The 18,696-nt window shown below is 32.7% G+C and overlaps 3 protein-coding genes across 4 annotated transcripts; 1 reads left to right on the forward strand and 2 right to left on the reverse strand.

The window, feature by feature from the left end:
* Positions 1 to 3,273: 3,273 nt before the first annotated feature.
* LOC133797282 (cytochrome P450 CYP72A616-like) lies at positions 3,274 to 5,716 on the forward strand. The gene is made up of 5 exons (XM_062235140.1): positions 3,274 to 3,576; positions 3,745 to 3,968; positions 4,097 to 4,341; positions 4,459 to 4,852; positions 4,948 to 5,716. The coding sequence occupies exons 1-5, from the start codon at positions 3,300 to 3,302 to the stop codon at positions 5,371 to 5,373; spliced, it is 1,566 nt and encodes a 521-aa protein (XP_062091124.1). The 5' UTR covers positions 3,274 to 3,299; the 3' UTR covers positions 5,374 to 5,716.
* An 88-nt stretch (positions 5,717 to 5,804) lies between these two features.
* Positions 5,805 to 9,011, reverse strand: LOC133797283 (uncharacterized). The gene is made up of 11 exons (XM_062235141.1): positions 8,531 to 9,011; positions 7,877 to 7,938; positions 7,734 to 7,789; positions 7,575 to 7,632; positions 7,400 to 7,439; positions 7,205 to 7,312; positions 7,067 to 7,119; positions 6,898 to 6,958; positions 6,685 to 6,776; positions 6,369 to 6,605; positions 5,805 to 6,216 (listed from the first exon to the last, which is right to left on the reverse strand). Exons 2-11 carry the CDS (start codon positions 7,919 to 7,921, stop codon positions 6,067 to 6,069), a joined length of 900 nt encoding a protein of 299 aa, XP_062091125.1. The 5' UTR covers positions 7,922 to 7,938; positions 8,531 to 9,011; the 3' UTR covers positions 5,805 to 6,066.
* Positions 9,012 to 12,710: 3,699 nt separating this feature from the next.
* Positions 12,711 to 15,232, reverse strand: LOC133797284 (mediator of RNA polymerase II transcription subunit 20a-like). 2 transcript variants are annotated; one of them, XM_062235143.1, is made up of 5 exons: positions 15,088 to 15,232; positions 14,835 to 14,977; positions 14,558 to 14,731; positions 14,364 to 14,453; positions 12,711 to 13,153 (listed from the first exon to the last, which is right to left on the reverse strand). In XM_062235143.1, the coding sequence occupies exons 2-5, from the start codon at positions 14,892 to 14,894 to the stop codon at positions 12,911 to 12,913; spliced, it is 567 nt and encodes a 188-aa protein (XP_062091127.1). In that variant the 5' UTR covers positions 14,895 to 14,977; positions 15,088 to 15,232; the 3' UTR covers positions 12,711 to 12,910. The 2 variants fall into 2 exon arrangements, with proteins under 2 accessions (XP_062091127.1, XP_062091126.1); XM_062235142.1 differs by having other exon boundaries at positions 14,558 to 14,736.
* Between the last annotated feature and the right edge of the window lie 3,464 nt (positions 15,233 to 18,696).

An 18,696-nucleotide genomic window follows, 5' to 3' on the forward strand; every position in this document is an offset into this window, starting at 1 on the left:
TTCTACCTGAAGTTTGCTTGGACTTGGAGATGATTGTGCAGGTGGTGGTTTGCTATTTGAGCTTAGATGAGAGTTATCAGTCCGATTCTTAGGAGAAGTGTTCGATGGAGTATTTTCTGAGGGTACTAAGATGTTGGCAGGAGTAGTAGCAGACAAAGAGGGCACTAGAATGGACACAGGTGACTTGGGCTGGTGGGTATTTAGGAAACCATGCATCTGTATGCACAAGGTCAAGAGGTGAATGGGCTTGGTTAGAGTTAGTTTTGAAAGGTAATGAATGTGATTTTCCTAACTTACAAGCATTACAGAAACTAAGAGCATGATTAACATTCTTTTCATTGATAGTTTTGAGAACAACATCTAAAAATTGACTAGACTGATGGCCTAAACGTCTATGCCATCGGTCTTTGATTGAACAGAAAGAAGAAGCAGCCACTGGCTGTGTTACATGAGCATTCAGGGACACTAAAAAACCAGAAAAATAAGTTAAACAGGACAAAGGTGGACTGGACGAGACAGCTGAGGCAGATGGAGGAATATCGAATTAATAGAGACCATCCTTAAGCTTCCCATTGAGAACCACCTGCTTTGTCTCCTTATCCTTCACAAAACAAAATTAGAGAAGAATTCAACATACACATCATTATCTGCCGTTGGTTTTGAAATACTCATCAAGCTTTTAGTAATGTGAGGAACATGAAGAAGCTCTTTTACAAGCAAAGGAGAAGCAGAAAGAGTATGTAAAGCACCACAACTAACATGTTGAATTAGGAGACGATTATCATTCCCAACTATGACAGTCTCCTTACCATTGTACACCTCCTTCAGATTCAGTTTGTTGGTCTCAGCAATAATGTGGTTGCTAGCACTATTGTCCGCAAACCAGGCATCGTGATCCAAAGCATCAGGAGAGGCAACGAAGGTAGAGGCACTGCCTGAGGACTTGTGCTGGCTATTTTTGTTGCTAGTAGGAGCAGCACCCATGTAAGATTCATCATACTGATTGTAGCAGTATGCAGCGGAATGCCCATACCGGCCACACACTTGACATGTGGGTCGGGGTCCAATACTTTTTCCTCCACGACCAAGAGATCTGTTTGGAGTGGCCCCATTAGAGTTAGAGCCACCTTTGGAACTCGAGGAGCCACAACCAACACCAGGAAAGGAACCCTTATTGGAAAAGTTTACGGAGGGAGTCAAGGATGAACTCAGAAGTTTGCTGGAACTAGAAATGGAGTTGAGTCTCTCCATTTCACTATCATAGCTGAGGAGTATGTCGTGCAACTCCTACCAGAAAGTAGAGCTACGAGCTTCAATTAACACAACAATAGGGAGGTAATCAATGTCCAAACCTGAAAGGACATTTGCGACAAGCTAGCGCTCGGGGTAAGGTTTGCCAGCAAGGGCTAGGACATTAGCCCATTGTTTCTTCTGACGCAAGTAGTCGGGCATAGTGGCACTCTTTCCTATTGTTTGAATCTTGGTGTGATACTCATCCCTCTTGGATTTAGAGTGAGCACCAAACAGAGCTTCAAGGGCACGCCACAAAGAAGCGAAAGAGTCACATCCCATAACATCGGAGGCGATGCCTTTATACATGGAACCATAGAGCCAGTCGAGTAACAACTAATCATTGACGATCCACTAATCAAAGGCAGGATTCACCTATCCAATAGAACTAACACTACCATCGAAGTCAGGAGAAGCAGGAAGAAAGTCTTGGGGTCTAGGTAACATACCTCGCATATACCCATCCAAACGATGCCCACGAACTATGGTAGAGACCATAGTTTTCCACAAAGAGAAGTTGTTGCGATCCAACTTCATGGCAAATGGCTAATTCAACGTGCTTCCGAAATGAGGAACCACCACATCGGGAACTAGAGCTTGAGAGGCAACATTCGTTACAGTGTTGGGAGTTTGAGAGGCAACCGAGCCATCGTGAACAGTAGAGCCACCGTCAACCGGAGAAGGAGTCTGTTGATCGCTGTCCATGGATCGTGACACACATCAAGAATGCTCTAATACCAACTTAGAAAATAGAGATACATACACAAATAGAATGATAGAAAGCTCAGCTCAATGAGACGAAGGTATTGTATTCACTATATATACTGAGGCAATTTACAGAGAAAGAATATTCTAGAGTGTACACGTATAGAATGAGTACAAAAAAGTTTGTTACAAGGCACAAATGCCAATTCTGATATTCTAATAGAAATCATTCGTCAATTATGGGTTGCTCCCAATTTCTTAGTCTTCCTCTAGTAGCTCTATGATATGGGCCTGACTAGAGTGGGCTGGCTTGATATTTCTAACACTAGACATTCTACACAATTTCTTGTAGGCTTTTGATTAAAACATATTCCAACAATTAAGGGCCTGATTGGTAAAATTTTTGTTTTTGAATTTTTTAAATACAAAAATGGAAATATTATTTTATTTTTGTTTCTTTATTTTTAAAAAATAAAAATATATTTGGTAACTATTTTTGTTTTTAAAAACAAAAATTAATAAACGTGTTTGATAACTTTTATTTTTATTTTTTGTTTAACAATATAAGGTGTTGAATTGAGGAAGAGAAGAAAAAAAAAATTAAAAATTGTTTAAAAAAATTTTGAAAGTGAAAAAATTCTATTTTCAAAATATAATAAATTTTAATAAAAATTTAAAAAAATAATAAATAAAAATAGAATTACCAAACTTATTTTATGTTTAATTTTTAAATTTTTAATTAATTAAACAAAAAAAAAATTAAGTGTTATCAAACAACACCTAAAAATAAAAATTAACTATATTCCTATAATGTTCTAACATTTTAATCCAATTGTGTCTATTCGCGTGTTACCCACGTTTATTTGCCAACAAAGTATATAATACACAAAGATAAGGATTTACAAGTTTTCATGCTCGGCTACTCTAGAGACTTGCATCTTTTACATCACCTCTATTGTCTTCTTCTTTGGGGTAATTCTTTATTATTATTATTATTATTATTATTATTATAAATTCTTGTTCCGTACGCCAAGGACACGTGATCATAGCCAAACTGTAACTGTCAAGAGTACCTTTTCTCCAAGAATAAGTTAGTCAAAGTCACAGAACATATAATATGATAAATATCAACATAGCGCCTACCTAAACTCAACACTATGAGAACTGGGAATTTTGACTGAAAACTTGAGACCCAAACAATTTCATAAACAGAACATCATAGAACTTTCTTATAAAGCCTCAAGTTTGATTTTCCAAGCTACCAAACACACACACAGAACTTAAGCTGATCCTCGATCAGAAGTATGGAAACCTATGTACTAAATTTGCTTGCACTCTCTTCACTGTCTCTGCTACTCTATGGTGTTGCCAAAGCTTTCTACATCATTTGGTGGAAACCCAAATGGCTAGAAAGGAACTTTAAACGACAGGGAATCAGAGGCACCCTTTACAGGCCATTGGTCGGGGACGTGAAAGAGTTTGTGAGAATGATAACTGAGGCGTGGACCAAGCCCCTCAGTCTAACCCATGAGATCGTTCCACGTGTCGATCCATTCACTCTAGCCACTGTACAGAAATATGGTACGTACAGCCAATATATACTAATCACCTTCTAATTCTAACCATGTATATTTCTTGTAACATAAAACGGCATCTAAATGTCTGTCACATACTATATAATTTTTTAGTTTCATACGAAAAACATTGTTTTTGATAGTATATAAGAGAGCTTACCTTTTATTTGTACAGGGAACATATCAGTGGTTTGGTTTGGAACAACACCAAGGCTGATCATCAACGATCCGGAGTTGATCAAAGAAATTCTGTCCAACAAGCTAGGTCACTTCAGCAAGCCTTATATAAGCCCTATTATACGGATTTTGACTAAAGCAGGACTGACAGTTCTGGATGGTGAAGAGTGGGCAACGCATAGAAGGATAATAAATCCTGCTTTCCACTTGGAGAGACTGAAGGTTTCATTCTCAATTTCTGATATCTTTTCCAGTCTTACACTAGGAGTTCTTCCTTATTCTTGAAGAAATGAATACATAAAACAAGTTATCTTAAAAACAAGGTTGTATTTTTTTTCTTTTTCTTTTAGGAGATGATACCAGCATTTACCGTCAGCTGTGGCAAGATGATAGGAGAATGGAAGAGCATGGTTACTATGCAAGGGACTTGTGAGGTGGATATGTGGGTTGAATTTCAAAAACTCACCGCAGATGTCATTTCTCGAGCAGCATTTGGGAGCAGCTATGAAGAAGGGAAGATGATGTTTGAACTTCAAAAAGAGCTGATATTGCTAACACTAGAAGCAATGCAGAGCGTGTACATTCCTGGTTTAAGGTGCAACTTTACTATCACTAGATGTGCAAGTACTTTTACTTTTATTTATATAAAAATATCTATTCCAAAAAAGAAGGAAGATCTAATGATTTTTACTTTATTAACTTCTGTGCATAGGTTTGTTCCAACCAAAAAGAACCGAAGGAGAAAACAGTTGGACAAAGAGATCACATCGATACTAAGAAAAATAGTCGAGAGCAAAATGAATGCAATGAGAACAGGACAATCCAAGGTTGATGACTTGCTAGGCCTACTGCTACAATCTAACAACCAGAATTCTTTACCAGAACACACAATCAGCAAGAAAAGTAATGGAATGACTCTTGAAGAAGTAATAGAGGAGTGCAAACAATTCTACCTTGCTGGTCAAGAGACAACATCAACCTGGTTAACATGGACAATTATAGTCTTAGCTATGCACCCTGAATGGCAGGAAAAGGCAAGAGACGAAATCCTGGAAGTTTGTGGGAAGAAAGAGCCTAGTTTTGAAGATATAAGCCACCTCAAGATTGTGAGTATTCACCTCAACGTTATCTTCTTTCTAAATCCTAAAAGCTACATATGCTATGCATTTAACCAGTTTATAATGCAAAAAAAATTATGCAGGTAACAATGATACTGAATGAAGTGTTAAGGTTATATCCACCTGTGATTGCTCAGTATCAACATGCCTACAAGGAAACAAAAATAGGGCATATCACCATTCCAGCTGGAGTGGATCTTAACCTACCTACACTACTCCTCCATCATGATCCTGAACTCTGGGGCGAGGATGCAGAAGAATTCAAACCTGAAAGATTCTCTGAAGGAATTTCAAAGGCGTGTAAGGACCAGCTAGCCTTCTTTCCCTTTGGATGGGGTCCAAGGACCTGCATTGGACAAAATTTTGCTATGATAGAAGCAAAGATTGCAGTGGCTACAATTCTACAGCACTTCTCGCTGGAGCTTTCACCTTCCTATACTCATGCTCCTTATACTGTTATGACTCTTCAACCACAACATGGAGCCCATGTTAAATTGCACAAGCTCTAAGCTTGCAGCTAGTTTGCATTTTAAGGTTTTATTAATAATAGAAATAATGTGGTTTGTGAATCACAAATGCGTGTGTGAGATTGTGTAGAGGTTTGATGTGATGAGAGGTCCAACATTGGGTTTTTCATTGGTGACAGTTATGTTTGACAATAGGCATGATAGTATTATGTCTTCTTATATGAATTTATTTAAAATTCAATTCTCAAATCAACTACTCATCATCCTTAAAAAAAAAAAAGCAAATATTAGTAAAGAAGAGTCATGTAATATTATACCATGAGGATTCATGTAGCATGATATGCAATCAAGTATCAAAAATGAAGAATGTACTTTGATAAACTTTAATATAAAGTGCTATTTTTTCTTCATTAAAGCAGTACACAAACTTGGCGGTACTATATATAAGCACACATCCAATTTTGCTAGTCATGTAATCTCAAAATTTGACATTTATTAAAAAGGGCATGAATAACAACCGAATAATATTTTGATGCAACAGGAATTCTCGCAGCAAATACATGTTAAATGAAAACCATTTTGCCTTTACATTGGAACCTCTCATCTATGTTCTCTCTTTCAAACGAAATAGAAGCTTAAGGAAAGTAATTTGAACTCCTATAATTTTCATATAAAAGAATACTTTTTAATGAATCATATATAAGCCAAAATTGTGTCGGAAATGAGCAGCAACAATCACAAATCATCTATACTGTCTAAAATGGATTTTATGTCAGGGGTTACGACGGCTCGCTTGTTGAGCTCCCCAACAATGCAACAGTGCTTCTCAGCATTATTAATAGCCACAACATCCTGAGAAAAAACACAATCCATACCTGAGGAGACCTGCATCCATTAATTTTAAAATATATATTTAGCTTAACTTAGTTTAGGAAATTTAATAAGCTAAGAAAATGACAATAATGATGTGTATATAATCATTGTGGTTTTGGTTGATTGGATACTCATTAAAAGCTTTAGCTGAAAACTCTACTCACATCATAAAGAGTATCACCAATCTTCAGCTTGATGGCACCACTTCTGTACACAAGCATTTTACCCACTAAGCCGGCAGGTAACTCGTTCAAAGCACAGGACTTCTGGACAGTGTTCGCAGCCGTAGGTGCACGTAAGCTTTCAGTTACTGATTGGCCATCATTGGGAGCTAATTGTTTCATCAGAGGCATGGTTGGCGGTAACTGAAGAAAGAGCATACTAGTTTCTGGATTTTCCTCCTATGAACAAAACATCAAAAGTAAATTTGAGTATATTACACGTGTTACATTTGATCAATGTCAAGGTATCACCACCAACCATTAGACCAAGTTCCATTGCTGATCTATCTGAACTTTCTTCATAGGTTATGGTTTCAGGATCTTCCCCAAACTCCTCCTCATCAAGAAATTCTACAACAATACCAAAAAGTTAGATGGCACTAAATGCAGCAGAGGAAAAGAAAAAAGCCCTCAACATTATAGGACATGAACTCTGAACTCAAAAACTATGCAAAATGCAATTAGTACCTACCTGGATTTCCAGAATATGGCCTCCTCAATGGAAGAGTTGCAGGGTAATAGCTGTAGTAATCCTGCAATAGCATCCAACAGAAACCACTGTCAAAATTTTCATAAAACGAGGGGAGATACAGACAGTTCAGAACAGAAAACTATAAACCATCAATGGGGATAATACATACCCATGGCTCTTTGTACTCTTTCTCCTCTAGACTATTCGGTGGAAATGTCCCACCTGTTTAAAAATTATTTTGAGTGTTATACACTAGAAACATCACATATACTGCAAATAAGGAAAACTGCAACAATGCATCACATACCATTGGAAGCTGAACCTTGATGATTGTTGCTACCACCCTTAGGAGCACCATATGATTTAATGGTAGTTGATGCACCACCATAACCAAATGCAATTCGCGAAGCTGTCACTGATAATTTAGGAAGTAAAACATCGTCAAATAAATTCAAAATGACATAGGGGAAAAATGACAAGCATGATAGGTAACAACGACTACCTTTCTTTTCAACTTTAGGCCTTGCCCTTGTTGAATTTTCCTACGAAAGATGCAAAGAAAGAGAAGGAAAAAAACATCAAAATGCAAGCATGAACAGTTTAGAGCAAAAGAACACCAACCCCACATCTAAACATTCAAAAGAAATTGGAATAGGAGATCATGTAATTAGTAGTACATTGAAGCGTCTCAACAAATCTCTAGCCTGGTCAGCATCATTGTCCTCGACTGCTTCGCTGCAGTTGTAGAAAAAGGTTGAGACAAGATATAATAAAATGTTTGCCATGAATGACATAGATGTGTAACATATAGATACTCATGCAAATGAGACGACTACGTTTTAACTTCAGGTTTTGGTATCCGGCGAGGGGGTGCTTTTGGTATAAATCTCCTCTGCAGCAATCAAAGCAGATTTTCAGTAGACCAATGATCATAGGCAGAATTGCAATGAGACAAACGTAGGTGGGGTATCAGACAAACCTTTCTGGGGGCAGCTGCTTCGCTATTGAGAATTGCTGGATCCATAGGACGGAGACGATAATCTTTAACGCACAGATTGAAAATGAATTCATTTTTAATACATGATTCTTTGGAATAATAAAACTATATGAAATTTTCTTGAGTTGTAAATCAGCAGTCAAAAGCATTGCTAAGTCTATTCTTTTATCGTTTCTTTTACGAATAACACACATTACAACAATCATCAAAAACACCCAGAAAACAATGGCGCTTGCATTCACGAAGCGTAAAAGTCCCAACACTTTGAAAGAGTAAGAAAAAACATATTATCAAAAGCTGCAGAATTATGATTATCTGCAACAGGGTTTGATCGGTGGGGTCTTAAGTGAATAAAAAACCAACCATTGGAAGCACTAACCATCCATAGAACACTGGGCAGACAAAACAAAAACAAAAAAAAGCCCCATAACATAGAATACAACAACAACTTGATCGAATCTGATTACAATATTCAAAACAATCCCACAAACATCGATTTGGGATAAGTCACTGACTTAGAAAGAATCTTTCCATGATTTCTTTCTTCTTATTTCTTCGTTTTCATAAAAATGAAGTTAATACAAAATCATAAGCGGCGATGATAAGGAAAAGCACAGAGAAACATAGGAAGTTTACCTTAGATTATGTTTGTTGAAGCAGAGTGATCCCAAGAAAGAGGAGCAGTAGAGTTTGAGAGAACGCAAAGCGGCCTATTGCGCTGCATTGAGTATTTATACAAGTGTTACCTAAGACTCTTTCAAGTAAGTACCCGCCGTCATGTGCCGCGTTTGAAAGATGGCATCTTATGCATGCGCGTGCGCTTCGGCTATCCCATCAGCGACATCTATTCGTTAAACGACATGTCTCAACTCTCATCCTCTCAACTCAACTACTGAAGTCACTCACATCACACTCACTCCCAAAAATTCGCCAAGACTTTAAAATTACAAAATCATCAAATCAATTCTAGGGTTTTTTTTTTAGAAATTTATTTGTTTCGTTAAAAAATATTAATTTCTTAAAAAAACAGGAAAAAAAATATTCAATTTAATGTTTTTAAATCTCATAATTGAATTGGCAAAAAAATTTAAAGAAATCTCAAAAAATCAATTGTATTCACGCTAAAAATCCAAAATTCAATTGTTATAACTTCTGTGTTTTTATTTTTGAAAATTTAATATATTTTCTCATACAAAAATAATAACAAATCTCATTTTCTACTAATTAATTACATCTATGTTTTTAATCATTTGTACAATAAATTTAATTTTATATGATAAAATTTGTATATATTATAAATGTGAGTTTAACAAAAATTATTATTTCTGTTAAATTTAACATTTTTTTATTGTTTTTTTAACACCATTAATTTTAAAATTATCTAAATAAAATAAAAAAATAAAAACTATCTAAATAAGATAAATAAATTGAAAATAAAAAAATAATAAATATTTGTGTTTAAATTTATTTATTTTTCTTTTATTAATTATTTATTTTTTCATTTAATATATTTTATTTATCCAAACATATATGTAATAATGACATTAGACATAAATATACATCTTTCTTATTTTGTCATTAAGATTTTTAATAAGAAATTACTTATTTTAATTACTTTAGCCATTAATATATATTTATATATAAATTTTGTTCGTTTTAATTTTTTTTAATTAAATAATTAAATTTGATAAATAAACTTTTTAAATTCATACATTTAATTTAGAATTTCTTAATATTTTATTATATTGAATATTTTTTCTAAAAGAAAATTAGAAAAAAAATTAATTTTAAAATTAAAATTACCATATATAATATATAAATCAAAACATAAAAAATACCAAAATTTAAATTATTATGAACACTAAATTTTTTTTTTGTCAAGATTATAAACACTAAATTTAAAACTAATAAACAACATCAAATAATTTACTTTAAAACTATAATGCATTATATTTTTATATGTAAAAAATGTGTATTTAACGGATTCTTAGTTTAACGATTTTTTTAAATAAAAATTGTGTTATTATTTATTTCTTTTAAAACTATAGAAAAATATTTTAGCTTAATTTTTTAAAAATATGTTTGTATCATTCTTTTATAATATATGATATTGTTTATTTATTTAAAATTTAAATAATAATTAAAAATTATAATAATTTTTAAATAAAATTAAATAAACCTGCATTACACGTTGTTTATACCTAGTAATGCTGAAAAATATATGTTAGCCATAAATTTGTGTTGTCAATTATTTTGTAACAGTTAAATAATTTATTTTTGGTTATATAAAAAAAGAGTAATATTATTTTATCCCTTATGTCATTACTGAATTAAAAAAATATAATTATAACTCATTCAAACATTAAACAGTGTCAATTTGATTATTAAAACTAACTTTTCTTCACTTCAAAATAGAAACTTAATATTACATCTAACAACATCATGTATTTCAACCGTCGCTAAAGAAAATGGATCTAGACATTAAACGACTAATGAATTAATTTGCATATATTTTGACTTGATAGTAAACTATTTGGATGAAAATGATACGTTTATTTTTCTAAATTCGTCATTTCAATCTATGGTGATTCAATTACCATTTCAAAACAAATGAAGTTATTTGAGTGTATTTAAAATGAGATTTTAGTAATTATTAACAAAGTGTTATCATTTTACTTAAAATTAAAACACAAAATTAACGAAAGAGAAAAGTACGAAAGCCTACTTTAGACAATATTATAACAATAACAAAAAAAAATAACTAAACCCTCAAAATTAATTTAACTTAATCTTATCTATATATTGAAGCTCTTTCTGCCTCTCTATGTAAGAACAAGCATAAGAGCATCTATGTAATATCTCTCTTTCAATCCTTTCTTTGATTACTAATTTTAAAAGTAAAAGGTATGCCTCTCTTTAATCTCCCATCTAAACTTTGGCCTATGTTTTTTATGGGAATCATTTCTTTGAGCAACGTATTCAGTTTTTGTTAGGAGTTATTCTCTTTATTTACTAATCTAACATTCTAAAAGTTTATATATGAGGTCTTAATTTATTTGTTTCTATAGAATAGTTCAATAACTTAAGGTTTTTATTGCTTTTTTTCACGCTATTCATTGTCTCGATTAGTATTTTTAGTTCTTCAATTTATTTATGAATTCTAAAACTACCATTTTCTTGGTAAAATAGTACTTATAAGTATGATATTGTTGATTTTCTCTCTGTTTTAAAGATTCGATCTCTTCTTTTTAGCCCATTTTTCGTTTCAAAGATCCATATATTTTTTAAATAAATAACTATTGTACACATTTTGAAATACAAAATTATTCCAATAGTCTTGAAAAACGTATACACAAAGCATTATCGTGTTCCTCGAGAGGCTATATAAAACAGTGGGTGTTGCTTTTAGAGGATGTCCATCGAACTTATAATTTGACATTATGGTTTGCTTAAATATATATATATGTTTATCAACTCCAAATCATGATTTTTGATTGATGTTCTCAGTGTTCTATGTTTCATAATTTGGTAGTTTTGTTTGCTTTAAATGATACTGTCGTGATTAACAGGTTCTTTCACTTTGTATATGTTCAGTTACTTGTTAATAATGTGCTATGTGTTTATTTATTTTCTTCAGCTAATTCATGAGTTTTCTGACTGATTTATTGATAGTTTTTTTCTTCAGATTTCCTAATTCAATTTACCTTGCAACTTTTGTTTCGTAGTTGTTTTTCTGTTGCACCAGGGGTGTTTATAATTTATTATTTTTACATCTAGATTTTGGTGTTTTGATAGTGCCCTTTGCCTTAAATGCTGTATTTTTACAGATCTTCTTGTCGATTTATTGCAGGTCGGAGATCTTATATTCCTTTGACTTTATATGTCAAATATCTTTGTTTGCATTTGTATAACTTAATTGGAGCAAAGTTGATCGAATCTAACCTTATATTAGTTATTATTGGTTTATGTATTTTGTTTTGTTATGTTTATCGTTTTGTTGAGTTATTAAAATTTGAGTGACTATGGAGGAACTTCCTGTTGCAGTATGCATCATTAATATATTTTAATTTATATATCTATTTATTAGGTTTTACTTTATTTTTCTATATTGTTTCTCAATGATCTAATAGAATGTGTGATGTTGAATTAACTTTTCTTTTTGGGACTTTCAGTACATGTTGTAGATAATTAGATATGCATGCTCTTAAGATAATTCACAACTTGTTTGAATAGATTTATCTGATTTTTTTCGAAATTTTTAATCATTTTAGGTTGTATGACATTATATATTTTTTTCAATTCATTGCCAAAAAAAAACAATATGATTTACTCACCCAAAAACTTGATTGATTATTTATTAGAAATTAAAAAAAAAACTAAAATCTCATTTTATAAACACTCAAATAACTTTCCTTGAATTTCTCTTGTTTTAACTAGAACACAACTAATAAATCAAAATTTTAAATATACAAACAATATTTTTATATCATAAAATTTCACATATCGTGTTCAACACCTAAACAAACCTCCCCACATATTCTCTTTTTGTTTTATACATATTTTCTAACAGTTCAAGCTAAAAGAATAAGAGACTGAAAATTAAAATAAAAAAAAACTGATTGAATTACATAAAAGAGAATAATAATAAGCTATGCCAACAAAATTGTTATCCCAAAGGTGAAAATTTAGGGGAAGTGGCAATCTAGGAATTCCGTCTCTAAACTTTTCATATTGTTTTATAAATTGACTCGAAAATTTTATATGGCTTATTACACTGTCTTTTTTGTAGCTTATATATACAGTTCAAATTGACTGAAAGGGAAAGTTCAGCATTAATCATTTGAGGCATAGAGGATATTGGTAAACGATTAGTCCCTTAGTTTCTTCCCTCCAAAATTAGCATATACAATAAACCTGGTGTGGAATGTTTACTTCATTGAAATAAAACATATATCATGCCAAAAGACAGTTTCTAATATATAAAACGGGTTTCATTTCTTTGAAAAAAAGCATTTCCTAATTTCTCACCGCTTGTCCTGCTTGTACTGTTGCTATTACTTGAGCTACAACAATGGCATATTGGACGGCTGTATGTTGCGAGGTATAATAGTCTCCGAGCCCAAACTCGGTGAAATTTGGTTCTATATGCATGAATTGGCCTGGTAGTGATCTTTTTGACACAGCTTCCTGCCATAGACCGAGGAAACCGTCCATCATCTGCCTGGCTTTTTCAATTGAAGAGATTGGGAGGTACTCCAGCTGCAATAGCCATGTAACTTTTCATTGCAAATACAATCCAAAATCACAAGATTTAAATATTTTTAGAAAAGAGAAGATTAAAAATGAATAAATTGTTTGCCGGAAAATGACCAAGGTTTGACAATAAACTTGAAAAAGCTCCTTCTTTTAAGTATTTATAATATATTAATATGTTATATCCTGCTGCTGACAATGTAGAGAGAAACAATAGCTACCAGCCTAGTACTCCCCTTGTTACATTTCCATTTCCAACTCCAAGTCTATTAAACCCTGATTCTGAACATTTTAACTCAAAGTAGTAGAAAACACATTAAGTTAGCAGTGCAGGCATGCCGCATGGTATGGTCACGAAGAAATCAAACTACATAATTGATAAGAATCAGAGCTTAGGAGTGGCACTTGACTTGTTGGACTGAAAGGAGATAACACTTAATTAAGCTATTGATACACGACAGTAGTGGTTCTAAAGAAAGCAGAAACAAACATAAGAACACAGGAGCAAAACTGAGGAAAATAGGGAGAAAACTTAATTGAAATATCAGAAAAACAGTCCAGGATATTCGAGAGACCTGGTTTCTCTCCAGCCTAGAGCTCAATTACAATAACCCAAGCTTGTCCTAACCCTTCATTCTCATCTCATTTATTTCCCTAAACTTACCAAACAAAACAGAACCCAAAATAGAAACCAGCAAGTAAATAAAATCACAAACTCCCATAATTAACTAATCCCCAAATCTGCCCATTAATTACCAGCTCGACTAGCATAAGTGTACCGTATTGGTGGTCTATCAGCTACCTAAGAAACCTACATCAGAAGTTAACATTAACTAATTCTACTGAGTGAGGATACGCAGCTGCTAAGCTGAATACTTCCCACAGGTTTATTCAGAACCACAATATATGGCATTCTGCAAATGTGACATAATAACTGTGTCAAAAGAACAACAAAAAGGTCCATCCTAGGGCTCAAATGAATTCTTGCGAACTCGTTCAAATGTGAAAATAAGCACACCAACTACAATGATAGTTTTGTGAAGATCATGTTTACTGAAGAACTCAAACACAATTTATCACCCAAATATGGTATTTCAAATAAAAAAGGATTCAAAAACTGTTAGCATGTGACACAATATGAATGCCGAAACAGATGCATAAGCAATCTAGCAGTGTACTTCAAACGATCTGGATTGAAAAGTTCATGAACAAGTACCTCCATCACTATTCCTCTCAAAGTTTCAGAATGAGCAGGTGAAACTTTCCCCACCCTCAATTGGAAGTCTCCAAGTTGGTACTGATTCCCCTGCAAAAACAAGAGAAAACATACACTCAAATATATATTAAAAAAAATTATAAAGCACAAAAAGTAAAAACTTAATCATCACCAACAAAATCAAATCACAAAACCTCAAAATTAAGAGAGACCCTCGATTTGTATGACTGCAATTTATCCATTATTGTCTGAATAGTAGAATCGGCCTCGAGAACTAAACGCTGCCCACGAATTATGAAATAGTACTTGTTGGGTTGCTCCGGCAGCGAAATCCCCATAAAATCTCGAGGGAACTCGGGAAGTAAAGCCTGGTCTGGCCCAAAAAAAAGGTGTTTGTTTATGGAATATTCACCATTTATATTCACATCCAGAAGAAGAATTTAATCAAATTATGAAAATGTAAACTTAAACCTCGAAGCATAGGCTTGTAAAAAGTGAGAGTGGCTTTCCACCTGCCATCTTTGACGCCATTCATGCTCTCGACACATTGTGTTACTTCATTCACTATTTGACCACTCGCTGTTGTCCCTACATCGGGTTGCCAGTGCAAAACCCTAAAATGCCACCAATCCCCAAATTGAGTAAATTGTCAAATTGAAATACATAACAGATTGTATGCGAATGCTAATATAGAAAAATAACGATGATTTTGAAAAGCCTTTACCATTTGATAGGCATCTTCGTGTGGTCAATGGCGCTAAGAGTTTGCAGTAACTACCAGGCAGCAAACCCAGAATTGCAGGGGTTAAGGTACTGAAACGACGAAGTAAAAGAGAGACGCCCATACGACAAAAGCAATATCAAGATAGAGAACGACGATTTATAAGAATAAACGACACCGATTTAAAACAACAAAGGCCAAAACGACTGTAGTGAAACACGACGTCTTTTTTTTTTTTTTTTTTTAGGAAATTTGCAGCAAAAATCCCTATTCTTTTACAAAAATTGTGACAATCCCTAATCAAATATTTTGGTAGCAAAACCCGTTTTAGTTAATGGTTTGTTACAAGTTAAAAGTAGGGGTGCACACGGGTCGGATTTTCGGGTTTCGGGCTCATCGGGTTCGGGTTTTGCGGGTTTCGGGTTAAGAAAAATGGTACCGAAACCGATCCGAAATTTTCGGGTTTTTTCGGGTTCGGGTTCACTCGGGTTCGGGTGTAATTTCGGGTTTTCTGGGCCATTTGTGATTTTGGGCCGAAAATCACAGATTTGCAAAAATGCCATTTTTTTACACTTTTTTTTCAAAAATACCATTTTTTTCAAATATACCATTTTTTTTTCAGATTTCAGGTTTGATTTTGGGTTGGGCTGAGCCTATTGGGTTTTGGGCCGAAAAGCTAAAATTTGCAAAAATACCATTTTTTTACACTTTTTTTCAAAAATACCATTTTTTTCGAAAATACCATTTTTTTTTCGGATTTCGGGTTTGAACCCGAACCCGAGGCTAACAAATTTTCAAACCCGAACCCGACCCGACTTTTGTCGGGTTCGGGTCGGATTTCACCCGATTTTGACGGGTTTTCCCAAAAAACGGGTTTTCGGGCTGCGGGTCGGGCGGGTTTTTCGGGTCAAATGTTCACCCCTAGTTAAAAGCCAATTAAGATATAATTGTCAACACTTTATAGGTCACATGTCAAAAATTAATTAAATTTTTAAAAAAAAAAATTTAATTAAAAAAATATAAGTTTTAATTTTTTTCAATTTAATTTTTTATTTAATTTTAATCATGTATTATTATTTTAAAACATTAAAGAATTAGAAAAAATAATTAAAACAACTTAAAATAAAAAAAATTAAGAACTTTTTTCAAATAAATTTAAATTTTGAAGGGAATAAATTTTAAAACTTTTTTATGATAAATTTAAGTTTTGAAAAAAGTTTCTAAATTTATATTTTTGTATTTTAAGTTTTATTTTAGTATTTTAATTAATTTTTTTCTATTATTTTAATGTTTTAATATAATAATAATAATAAACAATTAAAATTAAACAAAACTTAAAATTGAAAAAAGTTTTTAATTTATTTTTTCTATTTTAAGTTTTGTTTTAGTGTTTTAATTATTTTTTTCTATTAATTTAATGTTTTAAAATAATAATACATACTTAAAATTAAACAAAACTTCAAATTGAAAAAAGTTTTTAAATTTATTTTTTTCTAGTTTTTTCATTAATTAAATTTATTATTTAAAAAAATAATAATTAATTTTTTGACATGTGCCCCTATAAAGTGTTGTCACGTGCATCTTAGTTGGTACTTAACTTGCTTACATGTCATTTAACACCTAAAAATGGTAACTTGCAACAAACTATTAACGGAATAGGGTTTTGCTGCAAATAACCTTTTTTTTTACAAAAAAGACAACATTGTCTTAATAATACTACTTTGGGTTTATGTGTTTAAAATTAATTCTACAATGAATCCTATGTTTTAAAAAATACATATTATGTGTGTTTATCAAATGGTTAAAAATAGTCCACTAAATACGAATCTGATTAAAATATTTTTGCCCCCAGGCTTTACTAAAGGTCATTGTTAGGTATATTTTAGTGTTATTTTAGACTGTGTTTTGGGTATGTTTTTAGTCTTTTATGTTGTTTTATGCAGTGTTATGCTTGTTTTGTTTATGTTTTTCAATCTTAAGCGACGAATATGTGGTTAGACACGAAATTGGTGAAAAAGCGAGCTAAAATGATGATAAATATGATTGTTCTATCAAAGTTATTGTGACAAGAAACCTCATAAACTTCAGGAGATGATGAAATGCAATTTGACATTAAAAATGTTGAATTATGTGAAGAAGAAAAAAGTATTTTGAGCCGTGGGGCTTGGATGAAGAGTCGCGGCTCGAGGATAAACAGAGATGGCCATTTTCTGGAAACGATGGAGTTGCGGCCCTTGGAGGTGCGCCGCAGCGCTAGGAAAAAAAAGCACCATTTTGGGGCATGACTCTTGAATGTCGAGTCGCGGCACTGTCGAAGTCAGAGGCGAATTAGTTTTGGGCATATCGCAAGGGCGTCGCGGCACCTGATTTCTGAGTCGCGACGCTTGAGTCCGTACAACCAATGAAACCCTATTTTTATGAGGGCAAAATGGTCTTTTCATAGGGAATCGCTAGGGTTATTATAAAAACATAATTATGAGCGATTCAAATCATTTCTGGCCGCTGGAGAACAAGAGGAATTTGGAGATCAAGATTGGGGAATTCATCAAGAGTTCTTCTTCTTTTCTTCTTTAATTTATTTTTCTATGTTATTTTATGAATCAATTGATGTTTTATGTTCTAGGGTTTTAATGTAGTATCTTGATACTTTATTATTAGTTAATGCAATCTCTATGATTTATTTTTCTTCATTGTGATCTATTTAATTTTGTGCTTAATGAATGTGAATAATTTGATATTGTTATTTGCATTACTTATGAATTTAATTCAAAATCTGAGAGGTGAGAGTTAAATATGCTATAGTTGAATAGACATAGAATTTGAAATAGGATGAGAGTACATATATGGTTTGTGTAGCTTTTAGGATTTTTATTCTTAATGCTTGCCTTATGTTTGGAATTTATCACAAATATGTAGATAATTCGCATATAGATTGAGAAATTTATATATCTTAATAAGAATATAGATTGCTTTGGTAAATCTGCTACCACAAAAAAAGAAAAAATAATGGAAATTGTATTGATGAAATAATAAAGTGGATAGATGATGAAATTAAATACCCTAGGTTTTTATCCAATGAATTAATTTTGCTTTTATTTGTTAATTGTTAATTTTATCAATTCTTGTTTCTGTTCTTGCTATTCTTGAATATAAGTTTTATCAGCCAAATAGAATTGGGAAGTTAATTATTGGTAGTTAATTACAATCTTTGTGGGACAATACTCTACTTATTTCTATTATTACTTGTCTACGATTGTGTATACTTTCACATTGGAATTTTTGCAACAAGTTTTTGGTGTCGTTGCCAGGGATTGTTTTATTGATAAAAAAATAATTATTTTCTGTTCTAATTTGATTGTTTTTCTTTTTATAATTCTAACTTGGTTGGTGTCTTAATTCTCTTATCTCAGGTAGTTTTGGTGTATGTGACAAGGTAAAACAGCTAAGATATTACCGGTCACTACTACAATTTGGACATCAGCCATCAGACATGAAAGGTCGGTTCTCCTTAAACTGACTTAACACATGTTCATAAGTCGGTTTACATAGAACCGACCTATCATGTATGTCCAAGTAAGCATGGGAGGTCGGTTCTGTGTGAACCGACCTCCC

Source organism: Humulus lupulus, chromosome 8, assembly GCF_963169125.1.
Source record: "Humulus lupulus chromosome 8, drHumLupu1.1, whole genome shotgun sequence".
NCBI classification, from domain to species: Eukaryota; Viridiplantae; Streptophyta; class Magnoliopsida; order Rosales; family Cannabaceae; genus Humulus; species Humulus lupulus.

What these genes read in the sequence shown, in the direction of transcription:
- LOC133797282 (XM_062235140.1), top strand. Translation starts at nt 3,300, where the DNA reads ATGGAAACCTATGTACTAAATTTGCTTGCACTCTCTTCACTGTCTCTG. An exon ending in TCCACTTGGAGAGACTGAAG is followed by an intron (nt 3,969 to 4,096) that starts GTTTCATTCTCA and finishes TTTTTCTTTTAG; the next exon opens with GAGATGATACCAGCATTTAC. An exon ending in GTGTACATTCCTGGTTTAAG is followed by an intron (nt 4,342 to 4,458) that starts GTGCAACTTTAC and finishes TTCTGTGCATAG; the next exon opens with GTTTGTTCCAACCAAAAAGA.
- LOC133797283 (XM_062235141.1), bottom strand. Translation starts at nt 7,921, where the DNA reads ATGGATCCAGCAATTCTCAATAGCGAAGCAGCTGCCCCCAGAAAG. An exon ending in AAGCAGCTGCCCCCAGAAAG is followed by an intron (nt 7,790 to 7,876) that starts GTTTGTCTGATA and finishes TGATTGCTGCAG; the next exon opens with AGGAGATTTATACCAAAAGC. An exon ending in GCCATATTCTGGAAATCCAG is followed by an intron (nt 6,777 to 6,897) that starts GTAGGTACTAAT and finishes GTATTGTTGTAG; the next exon opens with AATTTCTTGATGAGGAGGAG.
- LOC133797284 (XM_062235142.1), bottom strand. An exon ending in TTACAAGCCTATGCTTCGAG is followed by an intron (nt 14,737 to 14,834) that starts GTTTAAGTTTAC and finishes TTTTTGGGCCAG; the next exon opens with ACCAGGCTTTACTTCCCGAG. An exon ending in GGGTCTCTCTTAATTTTGAG is followed by an intron (nt 14,454 to 14,557) that starts GTTTTGTGATTT and finishes TTGTTTTTGCAG; the next exon opens with GGGAATCAGTACCAACTTGG.